Below are 15,868 nucleotides of genomic sequence, written 5' to 3' on the forward strand. Positions count from 1 at the left end.
GTCGGAGCTGAGGATGTTGTTGCTGCGCAGGGCAGGGGCGCTGCGGGGGCTCGCGGCCTTCCCGGCCCGGCGGCGGCTCTCGGCGGCGTCCGAGCATGGAGGTGACGCTCTGCCGGCGCTGGGTGCCGCGAGTGCGGTCCGCGCCGCTGCAGGGGCCCGGGGGCAGCGGGAGCTGTTTTCTCGGACCTTGATCCGCGAAGGCCGGGGACCCTCTTCTGTCTGGGCCTGGGCGCTGCGCTGCGCTGCCCGCCCCTGGCCCGGGGAGGGGATCTCGCTGCCGAGTCGCCTGCTCTTGCCCGGCGCTGGAGCCGGCCCGATGTGCTGCGCTTGCCGTTGGCCATTCTGTGTACCTAAGAGACCAGGGCGGGTGGTAGTAAGGGTCTGCGGGCAGACTGGGCGCTGGCTGATCGCCTCGCCACCTTCCTCAGCGTGGCCTGGCCCAGGCGGGGCTGCTGCTGTTTTGGAGAACCCTAGAAAGGTCCCGCGGGCCCTGCAGAGTCAATGGTGCCATTGACATTGGGGTCCTGTGCTTGCCCTGGCCTGGGGAAGGGGCTGGGCCATGTGGGTGCAGACAGGGTCGATTCCTGCTGACTCTTCAGAATTCCTCACTGGAGTTTTTGGTCATTTCTACTCAACTTTAGCATTTGACTAGCAACTGAGGGATGGACATTTCTCTTGCTAATTGGAGCTGCCTTAGACCTCAGAGGTCCTGTTACTTGCTATCCAAGCCTAAACAGGCCTGTAGGAGCAAAGCAAAAAAGATCATGTTTGTTTTTGCACAGCTTGCTGATTCCTAAGTAACTTATTCTAAGAGGTGTAAAACCTAGTCATCACTTACTGGCTCATTTCTTTTAGGCATGTTACCAGAAAGGGATCATAAGGAGAGGTTTAAAGGAGGAGAAGACAGTAGCCTTAGAGATTAATTTGGGGATGGCATTTGTCACATATAGATTAAAGTCACGTAGAGGCATAAAGTCTAATGATTAGGGTGCTAGCCTATATCTTGGGGAACCTGTGTTCAATTCCCTGTCCTACCACAGGCTTCTGCATGTCGTTGAGGAACTGCACGCCTCTGCTTCCCATGTGAAATGGGAGTAATCAAAGGAGTATTGTGACTATTTAAAATACATTAAAGATTTTGAGGCACTTGGCTATAACAGTGATGGTGGACATAGAATTACCTCAGATGACTGCGTTAAAGATTGAACAATCCCCATAAAGTTTTTACTTATGTACCATGTTGCCTGTACCCATAGGTGGCTGACATAACTGTTTGCTAGGACTTACAAGGGAGTTGTCTTTTTTTCTTCCTCCCCATAAAGGTAGTGACTAGTTTCCTTCAGCATGCCAGATCCGTTGTGTGTTCTCATTACCAAGGTTCCGCGCTGACGGATTCCTCAGATTCATTTTCCCTTTGTGTGTCAATCCATGCTTATATTGGGAAGTTTTGCCTCTCTTTCCACCCTTATATTAGATCCTTCCTCGTGCCTTGTACTAGTTATGCAGATCTCATTGTAGTATTTTTCTTCTTTCTAGGAAAAAACAGTGATGAACAATCTAAGTTCCGGCCACTGTACATGGATGTCCAAGCAACTACTCCTCTGGTTTGTAAAATGAAGTGATGGGAATATATCAAACATACTATAACCCTGTAGTTATAACCAGCTGAAGCACATGAACAATGTCAAGTGCAGACTTCAGTAGCTGAAACAGAATGCTTCTGAGGAGTCCACAAAAAGTTGTCCTGGAGTAATACTGTTTTCAGTGCAGTACTCTGACCCAAAAGAATGATCCTATGTTAATGAAGAACCAGGATCTACTTTTCTAGATGTGCTTGTACCACATTATTCCTTCTGTTGAATTATTTGTCTTGGCACAGTAGATTCAAGCTATTTTACTGCTACATAATCTCACTTCCACTTATTTTTCTGCTCCTAGCTCTTTCCTTCTCATTTGCTGCCTCACCATACCTGCCAACTGTTTGCTGCTCATTTCTTCTAGCTCTTCCCTTCTCTTTGCTGCCTCCCTAAGGAACACAGAAAACAGAGGTTGGAGGAAAGGGGTTGTCTTCTTAGTTGAAAATAAAGTTTGCTTATGCAGTTTAAGGTCCCTTGCTTTGTTGTGATGACTGTGGTGATAAGCAGCTAAACCAAATCAGCAGAGGTCTGCACTTAAAGTTCTTTTAATTCGGTAACAAAGGAGGATTAGGGCTTTCTCCAGAGATTTTTTTTCTTTTTTGCTTAGTATACCTTTATTATGATTAGCATATTTGTCATCAACATGAACTTACTTTTATGGAGGCTCTGAGGTTTACTAATGATGGAAGATGTAGTAAATGTGCCTTACGGCAGTGATTTATCATATGCTCACTTACAGTTTAAATCTTGTAATGATGGAGTTGTCTTGGATAAAATGTAATTTTTTTCAGACCTATGTTGCATAATTTCCCATAACTCTGGATCTTGCATTTTTTCTGTTTTGTTCTCCTGAATCTGGTTTGTGATATGGATTGAGATTTAACTTGAAGGAGTGTTGTGTCTCATTGCAAGATGTCATTAGGAAATATTTACCAGGCAGTCACTGAAGAGGTTAATACAGAAAATGCCTGTATTTTCACAATATTTTGAGATAAGCTAGCTCCTTGCTTGGAATAAAGCTGAGAGTGTATGTTATAGTGGGAGGTCTCTGAAGAAGGAAAGAGGAAGGAGAAAGAGAATGCTTTTCTTTTAACACTGTATGTTTTATCTTGTAGGACCCTAGAGTTTTGGACAGCATGCTGCCTTATCTAATATGCTACTATGGCAACCCCCATTCCAGAACTCATGCCTATGGCTGGGAGAGTGAGACTGCCATGGAACAAGCTAGACGGGTGAGGCTTTTCAGTTTTCATTGTGTATATTTGAGCTCTTGCTCATGAGCTAATTACTGATCTAACTTAAAAGCAACAACAAGAACATCCTAGTAATTGTAGGTGTACTTCCTTGGAGGCTAGAGTTGTCAACTTGATTTCTTCCAATAACTAAAGAGTTTACAATGTAATAGCTATTTATATTGTTATAATATAATTTAGCAACTCAAAAAAGAATACGAGAATGTGATATTAAAGCAATGTAACGCTAGGAAAAAATGACTTGGACAGGAGATTGTTAAATTGTTAAAAAGTAACGGGTAGTATTTGTAATCCTGTACATTCTAGGCTAGCATTGGGGCTGAGGCTGTTGAGGGAGGCATTGTGCGTATTCCCTGTTTGTTTAAAAAAAAAAATGTTCATATCTTAAAATACCAAATCATATTTTATTTCTTTTAAACAGCAAGTTGCATCATTAATAGGAGCTGATCCTAGAGAGATTATTTTTACCAGTGGTGCTACTGAATCCAACAATTTAGCAATCAAGGTACGTGGTTGCTTTAAACAGAGATGCACAGTAAAATTACAATGAAATCTGAAAGAGTTTGGAATTAAAATCCTACTGCTAAAAACTGTTTTATTTGTGGTTCAGAAGTGCTTATAAATAAACATTTCATTCCATCCAGGAAGCTTCCTTAGCCTGACAAAGGGTTTTTGAACCTGAAAGCTTGCTTAATAACCATTCTCCAACCATTTGGGTTGGTCTAATAAAAGATATCAAATTCACCCAAGGAACCTTGTCTGCCTATAAATAAACAATGATTCCAGTTGGAGTATTTTGGTTTTATTACATTCTTGGGTAGCCTAACCTGTGACACACAGGAGCAGGCTAATCATGCTATAGAACAGGTGTAGGGAGTGGCCATAGGCTTTATTAGGCTTTCGACTGCTTAGTAGTGAAAAATTCAACTTAATATCTGCCTGAAGTTGCTTATTTAGAGTTAAGAGAGGAAGAAGCAAATTAAATGATAATCAATGAAAGAGCCTCATGGACGAGAAGAATTCAAAATGCAGAAGAAAGTCAGTTAAGTAAAGTAGGTGAATTTAGGGTCACTTTGGGCTATATTTGTGGTTTTGTACTGGTTAAATCAGGTTTTATTGCAGAGGCAGCTATGTCATTGTCTGTCCTTGAGAGACAACTGGTATATTCAGTTACTAAATTAGAAAGAATGACTTCATTCTCTTTATCATTATATTTATTTATTTATTTATTTATTTATTTATTATTATTCATAGAATCATAGAAATGTAGGGCTGGAAGGGACCTCAGGAGGTCACCTAATCTTCTCCCTACTCAAAAGAGAATCAACCCTGACTCCCTGACTACATTATCTCAGCCAATATTTGTCTTATCTTCTCTTAAAAATTTCCAAGGATGAAAATTCTACAACCTCTCTGGGTAGCCTGTTCCAATACTTAACCATCTTCATAGCGAGCAAGTTCTTCCTGATAGCCCATCTAAATTTCCCTTGTTGCAGTTTGAGACCATTGCTCCTAAGCCAGTCTTCTGTGTCCTCAAATAATAGTGTCTCTATCCTCTTTATAACTACCCTTCAGGCATTTGAAGACTATAATCAAATTCCCCTTGGTCTTCTATTTTCTAGATCAAATAATCCCAGTTCTTTCAACCTTTCATCTTTCAGCCTTTCACTGTAAGACATGTTTCCAAGATCCCTTTTCATTTCTGTTGCTCTCTGCTTGACTCTTTCTAATATGTCCTCATCTTTCTTGAAGTGCAGTGCCCTGAACTGGGCATTGCACTCCAGGTGAGGTCTCACCTGTGCTAAAGAGAGAGGAAAAATCACTTCCCTTGACTAGCAAGTGACACTCCTGTTAACACAAGTCCGAGTGTTCTTGAGTTGTTGCAAAAACAAAAAACAGCAGTGTTAGCTCGTATTCTGCTTACAGTACACTCTAACAGCAGGTCTTTTGTGCAGTACTGTAGCCTTGCCTGGCATTTCACATTCTATATTTATGCACGCATTTGTTCCACTAAGTGCAGGTCCTCGTATTTCTTTTTATCGAATTTCATTTGATTATTTTTGGACCATTTCTCCAGTTAATCAAGGTAAATTTTAAATGTTAATCCTACCGCCTGGACTGTCTGCAACCTCAGCCAACTTGATGTCATCTTCCAAATCATTAATGAAGAAATTAAACGAAACTGAACCTAGGATGGATCCCTTTGGAACCCCACTTAATACTTCTTCCCAACTAGACTTTGAGTCATTGGATTACTCTTTGAGCACTATTATCAACCTGTTATGTATCTGTCTTGCAGTAATTTTTTGCCCACCTGTGGTCTAAAAGATCCAGCCCATGGAGGGGCTTTGTTTGGCCCATGATGGGTGTTGCCTAGCCCAGGCACTGTCCGGCTGTGGTGTGTCCTGCCGCCCCCTGAGCACGCAGGGGGCCTGGGCAGCTCTGCAGCTGGACTGCCTTTCTAGGCAGACCAAGCAGCAGCTGCTTCCATCTGCTGCCACCGCTGGCCCAGCCCTGCAGTACCAGTGGGGACCTGCTCCACAGCCCTGACACAGTGCGCCCTGCATCTGCTCTGGACTCACTTGCTCACACTAAACAGTGGCAGCAGCAGTACCGGCTGGACAGGAACTTGCTCAGCTATGCATGTGTGTACACCACCCCTCCTCCCCCCCCCCCCCCCCCCCCCCCCCCCCATGTACACACATCCACACACACCCACCTATACCCCCGACACCTACCTGCACCCCTGCAATATATAAAAGTAAGACTTCATTTTGAGCTATTATGAAATCACCTCTGTATACATGCCACAAACGCACACAAATGAGGACAAAAATATTTTTTTTAAATAAAATGAAAATGTGTTATTGTGAATGTTTGTTTGATTTTTAGTATATAATTTGTCTGTTTTTTTTTCCACTTGCAAGATGGGAAACCCCCTTCCCAAATGGAGTACTTCTGGGGTGAGGGGAGGGACTTCCAGTAGCAAAGATCAAGGGGTAGGCGGCCGGACTTCTAGTCCCAAGATGGCAACCAGGGGGTGGGGCTGCCCTTGTCAGTAAAACTCATTAAGTGGCTCTCCAGCTGATATAATTGCCTGACCCTGGTTTAAACTGTATTTTTTTAACTTGGTAATGAGAATGTCATGGAGGACAATGTCAAAACAGTTGCTAAAATCAAAGTATGTTCTATTCATTGCTTTCCCTTCACACTCCCGTTTATAGAGCCGGTCCCTTTGTTGTAGAATGAACAGGTTGGTCAGATATGACTTGGTTTTGATGAATCCTTGTTGGCTGTTCTTGATCACCTTGTTCTTCTTCAGGTGCTTAGAAATAGACTCCTTGATGACCTGCTCCATGATGTTTCCAGGTATTGGAATCAGACTGATGGATCTGTAATTTGCTGGATCATCCTCCTTCCCTTTCTTAATGATGGATACTATATTTGCCCTTTTCCTGTCATCCAGGGTTTCACCCAACTTCCATGAGTTCTCAATGGCTCTGAAATTACTTTGGCCAATTTCTTCAGTGCCCTAGAATGCCTCCTGCCTGGCTCTGCTGACTTCAGAACATCCATCTCTTAAATTATCTTTAACCTCTTTTTTTCCACAACTCTGGGCTGCTTAGCTTCTCCGCTACCATTCCTGCTAACTGCACACATTATTCAGTAGCTGATCTTATTAATGAAGACCAATGTGTATGTATAAAAAAAAAAAAAAAAAGGCATTAAATACTTACGCATTCTTTGCATCATCCATACTTGATTACCATCTGTATTCAATAAGACTTGCACTTTCCTCAGTCTTCCTCTTATTTCTGACATAGAATTTTTTTTTGTTATCTTCTGTGTCCCATGCTAGTTGCATCTTAATTTGTGCCTTTGCCTTCTTTCCTTCCTTCTTGCCCATGTGAAACTTTTTATAATCTTCTTTAGGACTATGGCCATGTTTCCAGTTTTTTTGTGGGACTGCTTTCTGACTTTCAACTCATTGAAGAGTTAGGTGTTTACCCAGCCAGTCTTCTGCTACACTTCCTATCCTTTCTTTGCATTGAGACAGCTTGCTTTTGTACCCTTAATATGCCTCCATAAGGTACAACCAGCTCTCTTGATATACTTTTCCCATCAGACTTTTCTCCAAGAGGAGACAAGTCTGCTTTTCTAAAATCTGATGTCCTTATAATCTGATGCCTTCCTTCCTTACTTTCTTTAGCATCTTGAGCCCTGTCTGGTTCATGGTCATTGTCACCCAAGTTACCTTCCACCTTCATATTCTCAGCCAATTTCTCCTTATTTGTGAGTCTCTCCATCAGCTGTACCAGAAAGTCATCTCTGACACACTCGAGAATTTGGTGAACTGTCTGTGCAGTTGTATTTCCCGCCAAACAGATGTCACAGAAATTATAAGTCCTTCATGAGAACCAGGTTCTGTTAGTTGGAAACTTCGGTTAGTTGTTTTAAAAAAAAACAACAAACCAACAACCCTGTCCACCTCTTCCTCCTGGTTTTATGGGCTGTAGGAGACACCCACTGAGGGCCAACCTTTGGGGCAAGCATGTCACTAATTAGCCACACCCCTTCCCCAAGTACCACTCTGATCTCTTTCCCCTGCTTAATCTGCTGCTCTGCTTTCTGCCCTATCTTCCACTGTGCTGTCTGCCGCCTCCCTGGTCTGCTGTGCATACGCCACACAGGCTACTTGTGCTGTAGGATAATATCACTCTTGCTGCTGTTTCCTCTGACCTTGTCCCAGAGGCTTTAAGCCCGCCTATCTCCTGAGTTGTATTACACTTCAGAACAAGCATATGTCTCTCTTGAGTATAGAGTAACACTTGGATGAGATGGCCTGTTAGGCAAATTTGTATATCTGCTAGCCTTCTTTGAGATATTTATTTAGCAAGGTTTTTTAAAGCCTGGCAAGATAACTGGGGATAAAAGCACAGGTCTACCTATGAATTTTTGCTCTTCAACCTTGACCCCTGGTTCTTGCTGAATTGTCCATTTGCAGGTAAACCAAGATCAGTACTTCTTTGAAACTTAACTTCTTACTTAGGTTACAAAGACTTTCTTCTCTGGCAGGCTTGCCATTTGTTAGAGATTTTTAAAACCTTAAGACTTAGAAAATGTAAGAGCGACTTATTTCTGTTTTCAGGTAATAACAATTCTGTTAATCTTTTAGATCAGTGGTGCTTAAACTCCAGCTTACGGGCCAGATCTGGCCTATGAGGCCATATAATCCTGTCTGGGGGGCTCCCAATGGGTCCAGAAATTTGTAAGTGGGGGAGGGGTGGCAGAATTAATTGTTGCTCCACTGCTGCTAAAGTTCTGGACCTGTAGGGAACCCTGTAGACAAGATGACATGGCCCTGTATGCTAGATTGTGGTACATGTTGGGGCCAACATACGGGGTTACTCCAGGGCTGGAGGTGGTATATGGGGTCTGGCTGGTGCACCAGATTGCACCCACGGACTGATCCCATGCTGGATCAGACCCATGGATTGACCTTGTCTGCAGGATCCAGCCTGTGGATTGGCCCTGTGCCACTCCATGTGGCCCATGGGGCCACATGGCTGAGTGGCAAAATAAGTCCCTGTTTTAGGTTAATGAGCATTTTATTATTTTTAATCAGTGGTTAACATGACTTATCTAGATGGTATTATCTGTTAAGAAGCAGTTAAATTTACGTGGTGCTGGGAGCAATTGTGAAGAACAAGATGTTCTTTTAACACAAATAATATTTTTATATGCACATATATATGAAGATGATCAAGTAAATAATTGGAAAAGGGTGGTGAGGTGGTTTGTTGGTTAGGAAGGCTGGATTATTTCCTCGCTGCCTTTAATAAGTAAAATTTATTAGAGAGTCATGACTTATTCTCCTTAGATTTCTTACTATGTATTAACCAAGGGATGTCAAACTCACACTGTCCCCTGGGGTGGATCTTGACCATGGGGTTCTTCACAGGACTGATCTGGACTCAGTGCTGGGGCAAGCTGACACCCCTGCAGTAGCCCTTTCACACTGCCATGTTGTGGAAGCTTCTCTTTGCTCAGTATCTTGTTACTTCAGATTTATATACAATTATTCTTTTACATCTATTTCATCTCAATGTTATTGTTCCTTTACTGTGTACCACAGGGTGTAGCAAGATTCTATAAATCCAGAAAGAAACATATCATTACAACCCAAACAGAGCACAAGTGTGTGTTGGATTCTTGCCGTTCCCTGGAAGCTGAAGGCTTTCGGGTCACGTACTTGCCTGTTAAAAGAAATGGACTCATAGATTTAAAGGTAAGTTGCTTGTGGCTAAAATAGTAGCAAACCTGTGAAAAATCTTCACAGCAAGTTGTTATGTATAAGACAACCTTGAAAAAGACAACACTGTCAGTAATCTTTTCCTAAGTATGATAAGACAGAAGAATGAAAGTTGCACACAACTCATGTTTTTAAGAGCCACTTTGACAAGAGATGGTTTCTCTCCATCCTGATTTGTTTTCTTAATAGAGTTGATATAACTAACAGATAGAGAAGAGGGGTATTGTGGTAGATTGGTAGTACTGGAATAGTTCTAAATCCAAATTTTCTTAAAAAGAGCAAAACCATTCTGTAAAGCCTCGGTTCCAAGTATGTAGAGTGTATTTCATGTGTAGTTTATTGTAGTTTATGAACTTTAAGGGAGGTTTTGGAGCACATTAAAGATTAAAAAAAAAAAAGGTAAGTTATGTTCTCTTAACCCCTTTTTAAAAATAGACTAAAACAGCATGAAGTTTGAAATTAAAGAGCTACACCCATTTGCTTTTAGTAATTGGGAAGAGTGTAAAACATTTAAAACATTCTGTGTTTATGCTTGTACTAGCCAATTGCCCATCAAGAATGGTAAAGAAATATCTGCCCTTCTGATATAATCATTCTCTTTTCTCAAGGTTGTTTTCTGTTGCTCTTGTCACCTCTGTAACAGAGAAGCTGGCAGTCTTTTCAGAGACAGAGAAAGTGATCTGACTTTTTTTTTTCTCCCTTTCCTTAGTTGGTGATTGCCTCTTGCCTAGGAATGAAGCAAAGCTCAAATAATTCCTGCTAGGCTAAGATGCTTTTTTCATCTTGAAGGTTACACTCAATCAGGGATGCCTCTGAGTTTGCCTTCAAGTTAATTTTTTATGGCTTCCTTCTTTTGCTTAATTTAGAGTTCAATCCTTGAGCCACATATCCATCCACAGAAGTTGCAGGTCTTTCTGCAGTGGAGGGTAGACTGTATGCTGAGATTCCTTTGTTCCTTTCTCTGTCTCTTCTCTGCTTCAAGAACCAGGATGACTGTCAAAAAAAAATGGAGAAGGGAGTTGGAGTGATAACATGTCATCCAACTGAGATCAAGCAAGGACAAGTGGATCTGTTTCTGATCTGCTACAAAGAATGGTCTGAGTTATCTGGTCATGGAGAAACCTCAGAATCGTGATGTACTTTCAAGACATCCACATCTGGCCAGTACTTTCTACAAGGCTTTGCAATTGATGGAATCAAAGGCCTTGGTAAGGTCAATGAAGGCCATATACAGACCCTGATGTTGTTCCCAACATTTTTCTTGGACTTGACAGGCAACAAAGATCATGTTAATTGCCCCATGGGATAGTCGGAAACCACACTGAGATTCTGGCAGGATTTCCTCAGTATGAGATAGAAGATGGTTGAGGAGGATGCAGGAGAAGATCTTCCCTGTTGTGGAGCTATCCCTCAATAGTTCCCACACACAGTTTCCTTTCTTGAAGGTTGTCACAGTGCTGGCATTCCCCAGGTCCCTAGGGATTTTTTCATTGTTTCATATTTGAAGAGTGGTGTCTCAGTACCAGTTCCTTACTGCCAGCCTTGTAGATTTCAGCAGTATTGGCACTGGATTCAGAGCCCAGCCCCGATACCTTGCTTCAGGCAAGCACAACCTTCAAACTGACAATTCGTCCAGTTGATAATAGGCAAATTTTATTGATACGCAGTGGTAGGATATAAGAACAATGCAGGCAAAGCAAGCAAGATAATTACAACATACTTTACCCAAATTCCCCAGTGCCCAGAATATACACAAGGCGTGCGATCCAGCCAACCGCTATGTAAATGCCAGCTTGAGGTTCTTTGCTTGACTGTCCGACATTAGCAACCTTGGAAGTTGGGAGCTGATGCCAACTGCCAACTTGTTGTTTTGAAAACTCCTCTTTTTGTATTCTTTCTCTTCCGATGACTCTTCATCTTTGGGCATTGTTAATTGGTCTTCCTGTGGCTGCTATACTGTTCACATTCTGTCTTGTCAGCCAAAGTCCTATTTTCATAAATTTATTGCATGCACACATGCTAATTTGGGTTTTTCCAGTGTCCTCCTAATTTGGTCTGTTTCCCCAAAACTGGAAAGACCAAAGGCTTTTGCAAGTTGGCACTTGAGCCCTGGAGCCAGGCCTATCTCTATTATGAAAATAACGTTTGGAAACTGTGAAACTGTGTGACAAAACAGGCTATTAGAAATCAATTAACCCTTGCTGTTGCCTTAGACCATTGTTCTAATACAGTATCTATTTTACCTACAAGCCAATTCCTAAAAGCAAACCTCTACATACCATTTTTTAGCCATCAAGTAGGTATGCCATCTGGTCCAGTAGCCTTGTTCTGGGCTTCCTTGATGGCATGCCAGACTTCTAGAATAGGAGAATTGGTGAAGGATCCCCTTTCAGGGTGTTGGGGGATGGACTTGGTGGTGGTATCTGTCATGGCTGTCTCATGGTTCAGGAGTTACTCAAAGTGCTCTTTGCATGTTAGCTTGAGTGTGCAACAGTGTCATCTGGCTTGCAGGGCTGCCAGTGGGTCAGAAATTTGGCAGTGAGGCAAACAGTAGCTGCTGTATCTCCTTGAGCCATAGCAATAAGTGCTGCCACCACTTGCCCTACCACCAAATTTCTGGCCTCGGGTGACATTGCCCTATGCTCGCAAATCTGATCTGTGGATTGGCCTCATGCTTCCAGATCCAGCCCTGTGGAGCCACATGAGTTTGACACACCTGCCTTTATCCTCTGAGCTAGTTACTTTTTCAAAGGAGATCAGATTTGTTTGGCATGATTTGTCTCTAGCAAATCCATGCTGCCTACTTGTGATCAGTCTTTCTTTCTTAAGTTGCTTAGAAATGGATCTCTGTATGGTATAATCTAGTAATTTAACAAGTCTTGAGTTGAAGCTAACCAGTCTGTAATTCCCTGGGTCTTCTTTTTTGTTTTGTTTTTTTTAAAGACAGGCCCCGTTTTGGTCATTTTTCTAGTTCTTCTAGCACCCTGCCTGTCTTACACAACTTGGTAAATATAATGCCTCTTCTGCCAGTTCCTTCAGTACCCTAGGATAAAGTTTATTAGGCCTTGGTGACCTGAATTCATTCAAACCAATCAGGTTGTCTGATGGTTTCTTTCTTTATTGTAATCCTTCTTGGATGGCCAGTTGCATCTTTTTTTTTTCTTTTTTTCATTAGGACTATCAAAGTTGAGCAGCTCTACCTTCTTTGCATCTTCTGTTAAGAGCTTACCTTGGCTATTTAGCAGTGTACCCACAACTTCCTTGGTTGTCTTTTTCTGACTAGTGTATTTATAGAACCTTTTTTGGGTGGTGGTGTTCTTAGCTTCTATGACCAATTGTAGCTTATTTTTACTACCCATTTTACCTCCTAGCTGGAGAGCACCGCCACTACATACCAGTGTGGCAGTGTTGAAGCTGTCCCTCAGGATGGCTACATCTGGAGTACTGTCTCCAGTTTTGAGCCCCCCACTAGTGAAAGAATGTGAACAAACTGGAGAGAGTCAGGTGAAGAGCAACAAAAATGGTTGTGGGGCTGGGGCACATGACTTCTGAGGCGAGACTAAGGGAACTGGGCTTATTTAGTTTGGAGAAAGGAAGACAGGGAATTTAATAGCAGTCTTCAACTACTTGATGGGTGGTTCTGAAGAAAATGGAGCTAGATTTTTCATTAGTGGCAGATAACAGAATAAGGAGCAAATTGCAGCAAAGAAAGATAAGTTAGATATTAGGAAAAACTTTCTCACTGGGAGGGTAGTAAAACACTAGAACAGGTTACCCAGAGAGATTGTGTACCTCTAAATCGTTAGAGGTTTTCAAGACACAACTAGGCAAAGCCTTGGCTGGGATGATCTAGTTGGGGATGGTTCTACTTTGAGCAGGGGGGTAGACTAGGTGACCTCCTGAGGTCCTTTCCAACCCTAATTTTCTATCATTCTATGTGTGGCAGGGGCCTGTACGTCATTCTGTGGCCGAAACACTCCATAATTGAAACATTTCAAATATTACATCTGTCAGTAAGTGTAATGGAGATTTAAGCCAACATTTCCAATAGTATATCACTTGTACTGCAGATAACTTAAAGGACTTAATATTAAATCTTATAAAAACATCCTGGCAAAGCTAAAGCTAAGGAGTAGAAAGGTTTTGCTTGTGCTTTTAGTCAAAATTTCTATCTGTGTTGAATGTTTTCACCAGGAATTAGAGAATGCATTCCAACCAGACACAAGCTTGGTGTCCATAATGACTGTGAATAATGAAATAGGAGTAAAGCAGCCTGTTTGTGACATTGGTAAGTAAGCATTGGCTGCCATCAACCTGACATAGATGTTTCTGACTTGAAAAATCAAAGCCTCTGCTTAATGTTTCTTAATAGCTAGAAAAGGTATGTTGATGTAAAATACTGTATTTATTAGCATACCTCTTCCTTCCCCCAATTAGACTTCCAATATTGTTGTGTGTGTCTTAAGCAGGAAAGCTGACTTTTTGCCCAGAATAGCAGCAGTGGCATTTCTACTCAAGCAGCATTGAGGGAGCCAGTTGACTTCATGGTTCATTAGACTATACTTGATCCCTGCTTGTCACTCAACAATTGTTTGTCACTCAACAGGTGTTACTGTTCTCCTTTTTAATGAAATGGGTGTTCCACGATTCAGGCTATCCTTTTTTTGTGAGCTTTGCTGAATAATTTGCAATTTAGCTACTCCTTGTCTCTCTGTCTTTCTAGTTCCCAACCCTGCAGACCATTTTTACCCTTTTTTTTCAAAATCCCAGATCTGCTTGTGGAGTCCAGTCTTCAGTAGCAGCTAGTTTCAGCTTTTGGCAGACCAGCCAAGAGCTGCTGACAGGTCAGCTGTGAAAGAGTTAAAACTGTAGCTTTTGCCTGAGCAGGAAAGGGAGGGTGAGTGAGGCTGAAAATTAGGTTCTGTCTCTGCTTTATCAGGCTGTAACTCTTTTTACGCTTCAGGCACATCATCTGAAATACATAGGCATTAGATTCATTAAGTATTGCTTTGGCTTCTTTCTTGCTTTTATGTTCTTATTACAGGTCAGATTTGCCGCTCGCATAAAGTGTTCTTCCACACGGATGCTGCACAGGCAATTGGTAAAGTTCCTGTGGATGTCAATGATACGAAAATTGATCTAATGAGCATAAGTGGCCATAAAATCTATGGTCCAAAAGGTAATGTGATGTGATGAAGTGGTTAATATTAGAACATCTCTTTGTAATTCCACAGCTTCCATCATACATACACACACAGTTTCTGGAAATGCTGCCAGTTCTCCCTAGTGGAGATTAAAGTGGATTAGTGAAACAAAAATCACATGCCAAAACATTAGTTTTGTGGCCATAGATCCTAATTAAACTGTTTTGAAAGGAGGCTTCTAGAAGATCTGAAATGGCTCTGCTGTTATAAGAGTTTTGTAGAAACACAATATGGTAGGGCAGTTCATATTCTATGTTCTCCTCATAATCTCTTTGTAATCATCCCAAATGCTGTTGGCACCAAGGACATCCACAAGTGATTGAAGGATTTATATTCACCTGGTGTTCTTAGATGTCTCCACCTTCAGTCTTTGTTTTCATTTTCTGCCTTTTATTGTAGAATGCAGTTTATTTACTGTATATTTTAAACACTTTTTAGAAGTAATTTTTTTTTACTCAGTGGAAATCTTCATTCTGAGACTTGACGTTGTTTCCTTAAAATTTTATCCTTCTTCACCCCTAGATAAAACTGACAACAGTGTTTATTGACCAGAGAAGTCGGTATGGCTGTCTGTTGCCAATTCTAGAATGCCACACACACTTCCTGCTTGACTGGCTTCCCAGTTGAAGCGTCCTAAATGTTTCTTCTGTTGAAAGTGTAGTGTTACTTAACGGATGGTACAGAGAATTAAGCGGATCTCAGGCAGTACCTGCATTTTTCTTAGGAATAATTATGCCGTATTAAAAATTCTTGGCACGTTCATTGCATTTTCGGACCTTCCAAGGTTTTCAGCAGCATCTCAGTTCCATCCTGTGTGACTTCATTAATGAATATCTTGATCAAGAAAATGGTAGAGTGCCTGAACCAAAGCCAGAGCAAACAATACAATATACTGGGTTATGTTTCTTAAGCGGAAGCTGAGGCATTTGATGTTTCTGTGATGGTGACAAGAGCTCGGTGTGCACTTGTGGAATGGGCAATGCAAGATTGAGTCTTTAAGAGATCATTCATGCTGCTGCTTGTAAACTCTGTTCAAGAATTCTGCCAGGGTATCGTCCTCTGTGTGAACTTCCTGGAGGGCTGAAGAATGTATCTTGGGGAAACATCATCTAGTCCCAAAAATCTTGGGAGAAGGGCAAGCAGGTTCCACTCCAGCTAGAGAAAAACAGTGAGCATCCTTTGTTATTGCAGTTATGAAGGTCTGTCTTTTCTATGTGACACTATTTATTCATTCAGAAGGGTAAACTGAGGTGTAGAAAAAGCCTTTCAAAGGTGTTTTGTCAGATTTGCTGACTGGAGCTTGGTGCAACTGATGAGCTGTCCATAAAAACGGAAGGGGAGAAAACCTCAGAGAAGACTGTTGCTTTGCAAAGTCAGGGAACTATGAGTGAGCAAGTGATGGATTTAAGAAAATAACAGCTACACGAGTAGAATTCCTTGTGGTGGGACCAACATTAGAGA

At 41.8% G+C, this 15,868-nt stretch overlaps 1 protein-coding gene across 2 annotated transcripts in view; it reads left to right on the forward strand.

Moving 5' to 3' along the window:
- The window catches only part of NFS1 (NFS1 cysteine desulfurase), a 28,262-nt gene that overhangs the window by 70 nt on the left and 12,324 nt on the right, over positions 1 to 15,868 (forward strand). Inside the window, exons 1-7 of one of the 2 annotated variants that reach the window (XM_019485573.2) lie at positions 14 to 101; positions 1,537 to 1,604; positions 2,753 to 2,869; positions 3,312 to 3,395; positions 9,027 to 9,179; positions 13,398 to 13,491; positions 14,248 to 14,382. In XM_019485573.2, coding sequence (XP_019341118.1) covers positions 14 to 101; positions 1,537 to 1,604; positions 2,753 to 2,869; positions 3,312 to 3,395; positions 9,027 to 9,179; positions 13,398 to 13,491; positions 14,248 to 14,382 — 739 coding nt within the window. Of the gene's footprint in view, positions 1 to 13; positions 102 to 1,536; positions 1,605 to 2,752; positions 2,870 to 3,311; positions 3,396 to 9,026; positions 9,180 to 13,397; positions 13,492 to 14,247; positions 14,383 to 15,868 lie in introns of those variants that run through there. The other variant, XM_059733320.1, reaches the window with a different exon arrangement.

Source organism: Alligator mississippiensis, chromosome 9 (genome assembly GCF_030867095.1).
Source record: "Alligator mississippiensis isolate rAllMis1 chromosome 9, rAllMis1, whole genome shotgun sequence".
Taxonomy (NCBI): domain Eukaryota; kingdom Metazoa; phylum Chordata; order Crocodylia; family Alligatoridae; genus Alligator; species Alligator mississippiensis.